The 14,781-nt window shown below is 41.3% G+C and overlaps 1 protein-coding gene across 1 annotated transcript; it reads left to right on the forward strand.

Moving 5' to 3' along the window:
• Window positions 1-6,084: 6,084 nt before the first annotated feature.
• LOC144016987 (alpha-2Db adrenergic receptor-like) lies at window positions 6,085-14,444 on the forward strand. Its single transcript, XM_077518208.1, has 2 exons — window positions 6,085-6,883; window positions 13,206-14,444. Exons 1-2 carry the CDS (start codon window positions 6,572-6,574, stop codon window positions 14,343-14,345), a joined length of 1,452 nt encoding a protein of 483 aa, XP_077374334.1. The 5' UTR covers window positions 6,085-6,571; the 3' UTR covers window positions 14,346-14,444.
• Window positions 14,445-14,781: the final 337 nt, after the last annotated feature.

The following is a 14,781-nucleotide window of genomic DNA, read 5'->3' on the forward strand; positions in this document are numbered from 1 at the left end:
TGTTGCTTTGCTGGCTCTGTGAACTAACAAAAAAATGCAAAATTAGTTAATGATACCTGGAAAAATACACCTTATACGACAATGTTCACAGATATACTTCACTGAGAATCTTAGTACACACAAAAGCCTCCCGTTTTTAGGCTGCCACAATGCATTTTCTGGCCATAATTTATTGTGGCCTGCGATTGGCTGGCGACCAGTTCAGGGTGTACCCCGCCTTCTGCCCAATGCCAGCTGAGATAGGCTCCAGCACCCCCCGCCGTGTGAGGAGTAAGCGGCTCTGAAAATAGATGGATGGAATTTATTGTAGCTGGTAATTTATCAAACAATATATATATATATATATATATATATATATATATAGCCACTAGGTGGTGCTCAAGCACCCGCCCTTTTGCACTGGATGAATAAAAGTGCCTTTTTTTTTTTTTTTTTTGCTGCAGCCATTTTTTTTTTCTTCATCCATCAATCTGTGAGAAAATAAAAATGGTCAAAACTGTCATCAATTCCACTCAAGGTGTTTTGAAATCTGACAAGCATTTATTTGAGCCCTAGTGAGAATTCTATATGCATAATTGCTCCTGCCTCCTTTTGGCTCATATAGTGCAAAATTAATCACAACAACAGGATGGGATTGCTGTTGATTTAGGCAATAATTGTATTGTAATACTTTTTTTTTTTTTTTTTTAAGTGTGCTATAGAGTTGATGCTTAGCCCACAAGTTCTTCTACTAAATCTGTGATTTCAAAGTCTAGCTGTGTACTGATGTTAAATTGTCATGTTTTGTGAAGAAATAGGTGTGACAGACAGTTGCAGCAGACAGAGAGACAGCAATCAAAGATTTGCAAGAGAACTAGTTGACAAGTAAAAGTAAAAAGTACAAAGTCATAATGGTTTTCAAATCTAGGGACCAGAGGAAAACGTATCCATCCACCCATCCTCTTTCTTAATTGTTTTCTCCTCACCAGGGTCACGGGGTGCTGGAGCCTATTCCAGCCCGCTTCGGACAGTAGGCGGGTACACCCTGAACTGGTTGCCAGCCAATCGCAGGGCACACAGAGACGAACAACCATTCACACTCACAAGCACACCTAGGGACAATTCGGAGCACCCAATTAACCTGCCATGCATGACTTTGGAATGTGGGAGGAGACTGGAGTACCCGGAGAAGACCCACGCGGGCACGGGGAGAACATGCAAACTCCACCCAGGAAGGTCAAAGCCCGGACTCGATCTTATGCGCTCCACATTCAATGTTTGTAAAATCCTGCTGATAGCTTTCGAGTTAATTGCATTGGTTCTGATGTCTATTTTATTGAGCTGTACAGTGCTGTCAAACTGGATTTGGGCTTTTGTGCTGTGCTTTGCAATTTAGTTTCTCACTGTAATGATTAGGCTGTCATTCTCTGAGGTTACCGCTGCTCCTTTTTTTTTTTTTTTTAAAGACCTGAATAATTTCAATTGCATTCAGTCTGAGTCGAGCCTATTTGCACTCTGCAAAAAACTTTTTCTTTTTGCAACTGCATACAACCTAACTAATTTTCCTTGCAGTTTACTGACTTTTATTAGTTTTTGGAATTTGTGTTGACCTTAGACAAATACTTTTCAATCATCTTCCGTCAATCAAAAACACAACTGTGGACATGCGTCTCTATTGTTAAAATACAAACAAAAATGATTGCTTGCAGATGCTATAAAAGAGATTTTAAATGAGGAAAATTGCTGGATTTTGTCCAGGTGACCAAACGGGAGAAAATGTCTCAGTTGGTCGGATCGGTGCAACATCTGCAGTGATGCAGACTCTGCATCTGCATGTGAGTTTATCCCAGGAGAAAGCAAACTACTGGACTGGTGCCAGTCCTTTGCAGACTACATACAGACACAACCATTCATACTATTGCATTGACTTTTGAGTGGGATTTGAACCCAAGCTGCTTGTAAGAAAAGTCAGGCAAATCCACCACTGCGGTGACTTACACCACCCGTGACACTGGGGTGCTACCAGTTAACACCCAGCACATGCAGGTGAGACTGTCGCTCAACTGATCTGGCACCACCTCGGGATCCGTTCAGAAGAGTTGCTTGAAGTGGCTGAGTAGAGGAAAGTCTGCGCTTCTCTGCTTGGGCTGTTGCCACTGTGATCTGGACCTTGATAAGCAGAAGAAAAATGAGTGAAATAACAAAAGGGGATAATATAAAATGATATTGTCAAAGGTCACGACGTTTGATTCATTCGATGACAGACCAGATCTGCCTGTCAATGAATATGCTTGGCACGTCCTCTTGTTGATAACCCAACAGTGCTGCTGATAGTGTTTATCTGCTCTATTACCTCTTCATACCACAGTTTCGGCTTGTTTATGTATTCCATACGAGGCGGTGATAGACATTTGGTATTTGAATAGGCTCTAAATCCTCTCAGGGAGTCTTCATTATCCCCTCAAAAAACCTTAAGGCAGTATGTGAGCCCAGAGTAATAATCCCCCCCTTCATCATATGAGACATTGTGTGCCCTCACCATCATAAATAAGAATAATTTAAAAAATGTGATTAGCTTTATTGGCCACATATGTTACTTGGTTATCAGAAGTTGTTCACAACACTATCCCAATTTTGCGATGATTCTTCTTCTTATGCGTATTAGTGCCAAAAGTCACGTGACTGTTATCCATAGTTGTAGAATTGCCTTTTTTTTAGATTTTTTATTTTATTTTATTTTTTTGTAATTGAAGCTATGCTTCTTTGTGTGTAGAACAAAATGCATTAGTTTATTAATGAGGTTTTGTGCGCATAAATCACGTTTTGTTTGCGTAGATCACGTTTTGTGTGTTTACGGGGTTTTGGCACGCTGGATTCCCGAATTTCCTGCTCACAGGTGGACTCACAGCTCGGCTCAGATTCTTCTTCTCTTTCTACGCTGTGTGTCTGTCTAGCTAGAAACATGGGTGCGCGCCACCTAGTGGCGTAACTGTGAAACAGCGCTCCAGTAACATAAGTTAATGAAACAATATATCTTAAAAAACAGTTATTATACATTACAATCAACGAGATTCAATTCTAATTGTAAATATGTATTATGTATATATTCATTTTTAAATGTCCACGTATACCACAGCTCTTATAAAAACTACATAATTCAAGTTATGCATGTTTTACAGCAGTGCATGTTGAATATTATCCCGAAACAAAGTAACATTTGATGCCAGTGACAATTTAGTAAAGAATACATAAATAAATAAAAAAGCTAAATCAGTTGCTTCCATAAGAGCTTCAATACAGGTTTTACCTCTGAATCAGCTTAAATGCAATAATAATAATTACGTTTTTCATATTGTTTTTTTTTTAGAAGTGTTAGATTAAAATACAGTTGTTAAATCTCTCTCTCTCTCTCTCTCTCTCTCTCTCTCTCTCTCTCTCTCTCTCTCTCTCTCTCTCTCTCTCTCTCTCTCTCTCTCTCTCTCTCTCTCTCTCTCTCTATATATATATATATATATATATATATATATATATATATATATATATATTCCATTATTCCCCGAGTGTGGGTTCTCTTCAGCTTCCTCCCACAGCCCAACAACATTTATTATGTTAGCCCAAGTGAAGAATTCAAATTATCCATAGGTGTGAAAGTGAATGGTTTTCTATCTCTGTCAAGCCTGCGACCGACTGAGGAGGACCCATCTCTGACAGGCTCCAGCTCCCCTGTGAGCTAGAACAGGATAAGTGGAATAGAAAATGCATGGATTGATGTTGGAACATGCTCCTTGACTGGATCCATATCACTCTGTGATGTGTCACTTACCTCCCACTCTGGTGTGGGCTGCATCTCGAGGCAAGAGAAGCGCTAGTAATTGGCTTGAATATACAGCTTTAGGTTAATCAGGCTTCCGATTTATTCCATCCATCCATCCATTTTATTGACCGCTTATTCCTCACAAGGGTCGCGGGGCTTCCGGTTATTGTTAGGCTAAATTAAGAGCACCATGAGGTTGATCCTGGACAATTTTGCTAAAAATAAATTAAGTGTATGTATGAGTATATGTTTCTGTGTACGACAGCATTGTTTTGGAGAGGAAAAGAATGTTTTGAAAATGATTCTCCAAATGAATATTTTATTTGAAAAATGATGACATTATCGTTCTTGTCTAAACACTGTAAATATTTTCTGAAATGAAGGACATGCGAGTACGTTGCATTCATTCAGGATGGGCTGAACATGAGCAGTTGTACTGTACATCTACTGTGACCGGTGGAGTCACATGACTCAAATTCTCAGCCTAAATATATTTCAAGAAGAGTGTGAAAGATGTTTTTAGACAAGACATCTATCCATCCATCCATCCATCCATTTTTTTGACCGCTTATTCCTCACAAGGGTCGCGGGGGGTGCTGGCACCTATCTCAGCTGGCTCTGGGCAGTAGGCGGGGGACACCCTGGACTGGTTGCCAGCCAATCGCAGTAGACAAGACAGGGACAAGCAATTAGCTAAAGGTAAACTAAATTCCATTTTATATACATTTGCCATTTATCAGCTGCAGTATTTAATGAAATACATTACATATGACTCTGCGATTGGCTGGCAACCAGTTCAGGGTGTACCCCGCCTCCTGCCCAAAGCAGGCTGAGATAGACTCCAGCACCCCCCCGCGACCTTTGTGAGGAATAGGCAGTCAAGAAAATGGATGGATGTTCAACCTATATGGTTCCTCTAAGACCATCTCAACGAAGCTTGATATTTCTGACTACAGTTGCACATATTATTCAGAAACGTAAGATGCAGCCAACTGCTCTGGATGTGCCTGCAGGAGGAAAATAGATGAAAAATTGAAGAGACGGATCAAATGAATGGTTTTAAAAAAGAAAAGAAAAAGAGCCCAGAACCACCAAAGAAATTAAAGGTGAACTCCAAGGTCAAGGTACATCAGTGTTAGATGGCATTATCTGTCATTGGAGCAAAACTGGACTTGATGGGAGATGACCAAGGACGACATCACTGTTGAAAATAAATCATAAAAAAAAGCTAGACTGGAATTTGTCAAACTGCATGTTGACAAACCACAAAGCCTCTGGTCCTATGGACTAGTGATGGGATTTTCGGCTCTTTTCAGTGAGCCGGTTTATTTGGATCGGCTCTCAAACGGCTCTTTTAACTTTAGCTCTTCTTTTAAATATTTACGCCAAATTTACCATACATTTTGATAAAGGACTTGGTGAACTAAATATTGCACTCTACTGAGTGCAAATAGCAACAATTATCAAGCAAAGAAAATGATTTTTTCTAATTTTATTGAACAAATTAATAGGCTCCATACAATAAACAAGAAACAAAATTAAAACTTGAACCAACAACAAAATACCTTCTGAATGTACGTATATGTGATATTACCTGTTGAACATTTTGTATTACACAGACACGCACGCTAGGAGTTTCAATGGTAATGGGCATTCAGTCAGGTTGTCAGTAGCACCTTGGCTTTAATATAAACACATTAGCATTCCAAAAGTGTGCTTCTCTGATTGCAATTCAGAAACGACAGTAATACTGTGGAACTGCTTTTTTGTCCTCCAGGGTTGCAAAATAATCAATACAATACACTGTAATGTATTTCTAAATGTACTGTAATATTAAATCTAATTATCACCACTTATTTTCAAAATGGAAAAGCTAACAGATTCAATGTCAAATTAATATCGCTAGAAAATACAATCCTATCAAGTCGAGTTTTCTGTTATTCTATTTTTCTCCCCTATGCTACTAACTTGGCTCTTGTATTTCCCATCAAGTTGTCCTCCCTCCTCTCTCCCTGCATGTCACCTCTATTTTATTGACCTCTTTTTGTCTATATTGCCTGATCCCTGAATCCTTCATCTTTTCCTTTTTCATTCACTCCCTAGCTGTGCACTCTTCTGTCAAATTCCTTTCATCTGTTATTCCACCGTCTTCTCCTCTCCTCTCGGTCCTTGCTCATTTCCCGGCTGTTAGAATACTCTCCTCAAACATCTCTCACTCTCCTCACTGCGCACCTCTTCTTCCTTCTTTCATTTCACCCTCTCTCCTCCTGCTCTATTCCAGCAGTGGAGCATCAGAGAACGGCAGCACTTTGCCTCAGCGCTTCAACCATTCGCATCCTTTATTTATGCGTTACCTCCGCTTCTCCCTCCTCCAGTTTTTTACTACTTGTTTCCATTTGATCTCTTTCACTCCTCTCCAAATATTTTTGTGGACGCTTTCTTCACTGTTTGGAGAGCAGCTGGACTCCAACTTCAGAATGACTTGTTTGTGTTGTTTTGGAAACAAGTAGAACAGTCTTCGTAAGTCAACATCTGGATTTTGTAATGCATTACTTAAAATCCTAAATAATGGAAATACTAACTAAATGGCTGTGATCATTTAAAACATGTAACTCTAATCCATATTGGGATGTCAATTGTTTTCTTGAATTGATAACTCTTCCACTACCGTGATGGACCTCCTCTGTATTGAAAGACTTTTAGCGAGGATTATTTAGTTTTCTTCTCCCGCATTTTTCTAACTGTCAATAAGCTTTTAAATGCAGTGATTGAAGAAGAATGGACTCAGATGTGCTCCCACCTGAAATGGCCACAGTCCCTGCAACCTCTTCTTTGGAGAATATTAGTCAGGCGTCTTCTTCCTCGTCAAGGTCTGCTCCTCTGCCTCCGCACTCCCAGACGGCTTCAGTGCTCATCATGCTGGTTGTCACAGTCATCATCCTCGTGACGGTTGTGGGAAACGTGCTGGTTGTGGTCGCCGTGTTTACCAGCCGTGCCCTGCGGGCCCCTCAAAACCTATTCCTAGTGTCTCTGGCTTCAGCGGACATTCTGGTGGCGACGTTGGTCATCCCCTTCTCCTTGGCCAATGAGGTGAGGATTAAAAACAGGATTCATCTCATCACTGAATCAGCGAGTAGGTTTTCTAACTTAAATTAGTCGTCATTCTATTAAATGAGGTGTGTTGGTCAGATAAGTACTGCATGTTGTCTTTTTTTTTTTTTTTATCACTACACTACATTATTTTTTTACAAATACACTTTGACCTCCAGGTGAAATCATTATCAAAGATATATCAAACACCAAACAACACAGCACAACAAAATTCATATGGGATCAGCTGCTTGCAAAACTTGACATGTTTTCAATGAAAATATTTTCAAATATCATACCCATGTCATTTTCAAACCAATCTGACTCTTCAGATTGTTTACTGCAGTGTTCAAGTTTACTCTACAAAACACAAAACAACCCCAGCAATTGTCCTGTTGAATGGGTTATTCATTTGACCCAACATTTTGGGTTAATTAAATAACCCAAAAAGTTTGGTTGGTCCCCTTTTGACGTAATCTGGCTTGTTTTTAAGACTGATATATGACCCCTGTTTTACTGTTGATAACATTGAGTTAAGGTACAGTAGTACAGTCATAAAACTGGCAAAACAACCAATGGCATTAGCTAGTTAGCTTTCTTAAAATACTTAATAACCTTTATTCAAGGATCATGGTTTTGAATACTGTATTTTAAGTCTGTGATGTTGTATTTTCATTCAAATGTAATTCGTACAGGACGAGTAATGGACTATGATGTTAGCAGATGACATTATGATCTGCAGTGAAAGCAGGGAGCAGGTGGAGGAACAATTGGAAAGCTGGAGGCATAAACTGGAAAGGAGAGGAATGAAGACGAGCAAGAATAAAACTGGGTTGCACAGATTAGAGACAGTGGTACTGAAGCGACGACATGAAACAGAGCTGGAGGTGACAGAAATTAAGATGTTGAGGTCTTAGGAACTTTCATCCCCGGTATAAAAAAAAAACGCGAAGGCAACAACAATCGTTGATTTCTAACGTAACATTTATATTCCCGGCGACCAGTTTCCGGCCACCGTGGATGGTCATGAGACAACGCGGATGGGAAAACGTGACATTGTCATTGCCATGATTGCCTAGTCAGATCTTTTAAATGTCGAAACATTTGTCACAGTGCAAGCGAAACCGAACCGACCACAGTAAAATGGAATGAAATGTGGCTAAACTGGATAGTCATTATGCAAATTTCCCCACAATTTAAAGGGGAAGTCAACGTTAAACAGTTCTTGACAATAGGTTCGCGGGGGGGTTGGCGGTCGTCGGGGGGGGGGGGGGCTGTGTGTGTGGGGGGGGGGGGGGTATGGGTGGGTGGGGGGTTGGGTGTTGGGGGTCGGGGTGTGTTCGGGGGTTTGGGGGCCGGGGGTGGTGGGGCCTGGGTCGTGGTGGGTGGCGGGTTTGGGTGGGGTGCGGGGGGGTCGTGGGGGGATGGGGGCTGGGGACCGGTGGGGCGCTGTGGGGGCCCGCTGGGCCTCGTTCTGCGGCCTTGGGCTCGGGGGTGTGGGCCGGGGCTGGGGCGGGGGTGTTCCGGGCGTCTGGGTCGGCTCGCCGACCGGTGTCCGCTCGGGTGGCTTGGGGGTGGCCTTGGTGCTGCCGCGGCCTGGGGATTTCGGTGGGGGGGGGGATGCTCGCTTTGCTGGACCGCGGTTGACGGCTTCTTTCTTTGGTGGTGGTCCTTATGCATGCCAGATCCGTCGCACCAGCATCTACTGAAACTCAACAGAAGTAGCCTCTCCCTCCCACAGCCCCTTGAATCAGTGGGTGCTGGGTCTGTGGATCTCACTTTGCTTTATCTATCCTTCCCTCCTTCCTCTCTTTAGTTTTTCCTCTGGTCACTTGAGATCTCAATTTATTGGAAGTTTGAGGTTTCTGGGGTTGGCATAAGACTCTGGTTTTGTAACCACGCAGGAGGGGTTTTGTTGGTGCTGGATCTCACTTTGATGGATTGGATGTACTGGCTTCTATGGATCTCACTCTGCCTTATCGATCCTTCCCTCCTTCCTCTCTTTAGTTTTTCCTCTGGTCTCTTGAGATCTCGCTAAATTTGCTGGAATTTAGAGGCTTCCGGGGTTGGCGTAAGACTTTGATTTTGTAATCATGGGGAAGGCAGGAAGTGTTTGGTCGGTGCTGGATTTCCATCCATCCATCCATCCATTTTCTTGACCGCTTATTCCTCACAAGGGTCGCGGGGGCTGCTGGCGCCTATCTCAGCTGGCTCTGGGCAGTAGGCGGGGGACACCCTGGACTGGTTGCCAACCAATCGCAGGGCACACAGAGACGAACAACCATCCACACTCACACGCACACCTAGGGACAATTCGGGGGACACCCTGGACTGGTTGCCAACCAATCGCAGGGCACACAGAGACGAACAACCATCCACACTCACACGCACACCTAGGGACAATTCGGAGCGCCCAATTAACCTGCCATGCATGTCTTTGGAATGTGGGAGGAGACCGGAGTACCCGGAGAAGACCCACGCGGGCACGGGGAGAACATGCAAACTCCACCCAGGAAGGTCCGAGCCTGGACTCGAACCGGAGACCTCAGAACTGGGAAGCGGACGTGCTAACCACTCGACTACCGTGCCGCCTGTGCTGGATTTCACTTTGATTTATCTTTCTTTTCTCTTTATTTTTTTCTGACCTTTTCTCTGGTCTCCTGACCATTTAAACCTCACGACTCTGGCAAGATTCTGAAGTACCTGGTTAAGGCGAAGGGTAATGGGATATTTATAAGGCTTTAGGTGAATTAATGAGTATAAATGTATACGTATTTGCACGCACACGCACGCACGCGCACGCACGCACGCACGCAAACGCACACACGCAAACGCACGCACACACACACAAAACAAAAAACAAAAAAACAAAAAAAAGAGCAATGATGATAAGACGTTGAATCGGTAAGACTACCGAATGAACAATTCTGAGCTCTTTAAAAAAAAAAAAAAAAAAAAAAAACAGTTCTTGACAATAATATGTTATATGTGACCTCACTAGTCTAAACATGTCATTCTGATTAATATTACATTTGTGGAATATGAGTTACGCAGCAAAATCCAGTCATTTTTATCCATCTAAGGGGGCGGCCATTTTGTCACTTGCTGTCAAGTGAAGATGACATCACAGTTGCTCAGAGCTCAGCCAACAACCGATCCCAGCTCACCTGTTTTCTGAAGTTGAGCTGTGATTGGTTGTTACCTGGGACCTGAGCAAATGTGATGACATTTTTCACTCGACAGCAAGTGGCAAAATGGCCGCCTCCTGATATAGATTAAAACTGCTGGATTTTGCTGCTTAAGTCAAAGCAATATTAACCAGAATACCATATTTAGACGAATGGGGCTGCATAGAACACATCATTGTCAAGGATTTTTGGCGGGTTGACTTCCCCACAACTTATTGTCTGTGAAATACTTTTATCAAAATACTCCAAGGATAAAAAAAAAAAATAAAAATAGGAAATATTTTTTCACCTTGTTCTTAACGCTTTCTGAAATTAACCTATGTTATTGCTCATTGCTGAAACCATTGTGGGGTGTGCAGAATCTCTGCGTCATATAATCCAGCTGTCAATTTATGACGAAGTGATTCGACCCCTTCAGCGATTCTTTTCCCTAAATGCGACTAGCAACAAATCCTGTCACTTTTTCTGGTGTCATTGGAGACTTTCGGAGACACTTGAGACAACCTCCCAGCTGCAGTCACAGCAGAGGATAATCACGCCTGAAAACACAATCGCACTCATTGGGTAAGCTGATTCTCCTCGTGATTCCCAATTGTGTAGGCAGTACCTCATTACCAAGCCAATGAGTTATTGTTCAGTTTGTGCACACATCACCAAATACTGGTGGAATTTGTGTACTGTACTACAACTCTGCAGAACAATTAAGAACAGTGAAGAAAAACTATTTGCCTTCTACTTAAATTCTTACTTTTTGAATTTTCCCTACTAATTTTTAATGTTATCAAACAAATGTAACAATCAATTGTTCGCCATCTTGAGTTTCGTCCAGTCATTTCCCTGTATTTGTTTGCATTTGAATCTTGATTTGGACTAACTAATAGCGTACCTGGTTTGCTGTTTTGTTTTTTAATCAAATTCCTCATTTTGAGCATTCCTGCCTTTCCCTGATTTTCTACATTTAGGTCCTCAACCTCGTACTGAAGCCTGACACAAATGACTGTTTGACCTTCCCTCTTCTGTATGGACGTCCTGAAATACCGACATAAATACAGTATATTTCGAATGAGCGCCAAAACCTCATGTATGATATTAATTGACATTGAAAAAGACGGCAGGACAATTTTGCTATAATTACAGTTTTATCAATGTAAGATTATACTATGATAATCTTGGCTTGCACACTAACACATTCTTTTGCATCATAATTTAACTGATTAGTGCATTTAGTTCCACAGTTATCAGGTCAAAGGGTGGATGCACCAGTCTTTGTATTAACACCAGATTTCACACTTCTTCTGGCTTACTTGAGCTGTGAAAAGCAGCATAAGTGCTGTAAGTAAGAAAACACAAGTTAGTTCATACAAGTGTATTAGTAACAAAAATTCTATTATATATTTGTCGGTCTGATCCAACGCCAACATTATTCTACCACAATTAATTAAAATGTTACAACCATACATTTACAGTCAATTCTAGTATAAATCCTTTTAAATCCATGTTAAATGTTTTTCCCGCATACCTTTGAGCACTTAGAAATTTTAAAATCGGTTTCTTTTGCTTATAAATGTCTTGAGGTCTTTTCTTTGTTGATGTGTTTAAATGTTGACAATATGCATTTTTTTTTTTTTTGCAATTTTAATTACTATACATTTTTTTCTTTGTGCTTTACAAATGTCTTCAGCTGTTCTGTTTGCAAATGCTTTTTGGTGTTGTGCTTTTGGTTGTGTGAAGCACATGAAATGTATGAAATGTGCTATATAAATAAATTTGCCTTTCCTTGCCTTAAGTCATCTTCCATATTATTTACGTCAGACTGCTTTTACTTGTATCAGGTCCATATTTTGTAGGAGTACCATTATGCAACAGCCCTCTGGTGTGTGCGGTTCCTGTGCTTGCCTGACACATTTTTTTCTTGTGCTTTTTTTTTTTCTTGTCAAAGTTCAGGCCTGCCTTGAGCTATTATTCACAGAGATTTTTGGCCCACCTTGCTTCAACACTCGGATGGATACACCATCCTATGATTATTCAGCTGATCTTTGTCTCTGTACAGCTCCCACAGTTTAGGCTAAAATGGTCCGCAATTATTTTGGTAACGCAGAGATTGAAAGAAAATGTTTCTTTAACACACTCACACTCACTTTTTAAATTATCACCACATTTACATCCCAATTCATCAAAATTTTTAATGGCTTGCTCACACATGTTTTTTTTTTACTATTTGTATGCAAGTAATTGGAAAGTACTGTAAATTATACATAATAATTTATGTATAGTTTATTTCTGCTCATTGCCAGATGTTTACGATATGGTTCTGGTCCTATAAACAAATAATAAATTACCATAAAATCTGATCTAATGTCTGTTTTGTCTCAGTAGCCACACTAATAGAACAACTGATCTACTACTTACAAAAACAACTTTTGTTATGAGATGAACTCAAAGATACACAATAACACAATTTGTCTCAAATATTGTTCACAAACAAGTCTAAATCTGTGACAGTGAGCACTTCTCCTTTGCCGAGATAATCCATCCCACCTCACAGGTGTGCCATATGAAGATGCTGATTAGACACCATGAATAATGCACAGGTGTGCCTTAGACTGGCCACAATAAAAGGCCATTTTGAAAGGTGCGGGTTTGTTGGAAGCAAAAACAAAAGTGTTGTGTTTATATTTTTATCGAATATATCATTAAATACGAGACATTTTGAGCTCTCTATTTCATAAGTATAATAATTTTTTCCCATTAAAATCCTGACATATATGATCTGGCACATTTATTGCACACATAATCCATTAGAGGGCAGTATCACACAGTTGATGGCTTTTCCAGCGACCTTGCAAGATCGCCCCAATTGGGAAAGGAGAGTCACATATACTTATTAATAGTGGGAAATGTTCTCTCTGATTTTTTGACAGTACGAATTTCAAGCATTGTGACCGGATGTATCAAATATGACACAAATCAAAAGTCGTATGTGGAAGTTGATTTTCCAAATTTTGTTTGTTTGTACACCGATACATATACATTTGAATTGTAGTGGTTCATATAATTTGGCATATCATTGATTTCCAGTCAGCTTCCTAGAGAATTTGAACTGTCATGTCTTAAATAGTTTCTCCTCTTTTCAGGTGATGGGCTACTGGTATTTTGGTTCCACCTGGTGCTCCTTCTACCTGGCTCTGGATGTTTTGTTTTGCACCTCATCCATCGTCCATCTTTGTGCCATCAGCCTGGACCGCTACTGGTCGGTCACGAAAGCCGTCAGCTACAACCGCAAACGCACACCCAAACGGATTAAATTGATGATCAGTGTCGTGTGGCTCATATCGATTATCATCTCTTCACCACCTCTTCTCATGGCGCACACAGAGGAGAGTTGGGACTTAATAGATGCGAACAAAGACCCTCAAAGGCAGGAGTGTCTACTCAACAACCAGACGTGGTACATCCTCTCCTCCTGCCTTGTATCCTTCTTTGTACCAGGAGTCATCATGATACTGGTCTACTGTAAGATATACCGCGTTGCCAAACAGCGAGCTTCCACGGTCTTTGTGGCTAAGAATGTGATCGAGCGGCGACCGTCTCAATCCGAAACCTGCTTTGGTGGTGCCCATGGGACTAGCCAAGGAGTTGGAGAATCCAAGTACAAGCTGGACGACCAACCGCCTGAGAACAGAAACAGCTCTTCCAACATAGACAGCAACAGTAGCAGCCACAAGAGAGAAGAGTTAGACAACATCAACTTAGAGGAGAAGACTCAGGAGGGTGGCGTAAAAACATCCGCCTCGTTTTCTGCTTCGCTCCGCTTCTCCAGGAGAGCTGGTGGGAAGAAGAAAACAGAGGAGGGAAAGGACACTGAGGGACCAGCAAGCCGGTTGAAGCCTCCTCCTCCATCTGGTGCTTCCATATCGTGGGTATCATCGGATCACTGCTCCCATCATTTCCTCCTCCCCTCTCCTGTGCTGCTCCGAAGCAGACACATGTCTTTGTCCAAAAACAAAGTGGCCCTAATGAGGGAGAAGCGATTCACGTTTGTTCTGGCAGTGGTGATGGGAGTATTTGTCCTCTGCTGGTTCCCATTTTTCTTTACTTACAGTCTCCAAGCACTCTGCAAAGAGAAATGTGCGATCCCTGATGCGCTCTTCAACCTATTTTTCTGGATCGGATACTGCAACAGTTGCCTGAACCCAATCATTTACACAATTTTTAACCGAGACTTTAGGAGGGCCTTTAAGAAGATTATATTTCAGACTCATAAACGAAAATAAGCCGTGAATGTATGTGCTCCTCAAACACAAATGTGTGCACAGTTTGAATCCAATTTTCCACTGTTCTGTAATATGAACATTAAAGGGCTTGTCTCTGAGGATTCTTTTATTATCTTCCGACAAAATAATTCATTCAATATCCATTTTTGTAGGTGCAACAAGCCAGAGCAAGATAATTAGGTCTCAAAATTCAGCTCCCATAAGTTCACCACTGATTTGAATAGTAATGGAGAAAATGACTGCAGGGTCGTCGTCTCCCTTGGAACTGTGAGATGTCTGTTCACTGTAATCTTAATATTGACAGTAAAAAAGCGATTATGAAGGAACACAACACATGGTGAAATAGAATATTGGTGACTAGATATCAGTGGAAAACAAAATTGACCACAATCCTTTCAATAACTTGACTTCCAGTATGGTTCATTTTCATGGTTCA

This window comes from Festucalex cinctus, chromosome 4 (genome assembly GCF_051991245.1).
Source record: "Festucalex cinctus isolate MCC-2025b chromosome 4, RoL_Fcin_1.0, whole genome shotgun sequence".
Lineage (NCBI taxonomy): Eukaryota > Metazoa > Chordata > Actinopteri > Syngnathiformes > Syngnathidae > Festucalex > Festucalex cinctus.

What these genes read in the sequence shown, in the direction of transcription:
- LOC144016987 (XM_077518208.1), top strand. Translation starts at nt 6,572, where the DNA reads ATGGACTCAGATGTGCTCCCACCTGAAATGGCCACAGTCCCTGCAACC. An exon ending in CCTTCTCCTTGGCCAATGAG is followed by an intron (nt 6,884 to 13,205) that starts GTGAGGATTAAA and finishes TCCTCTTTTCAG; the next exon opens with GTGATGGGCTACTGGTATTT.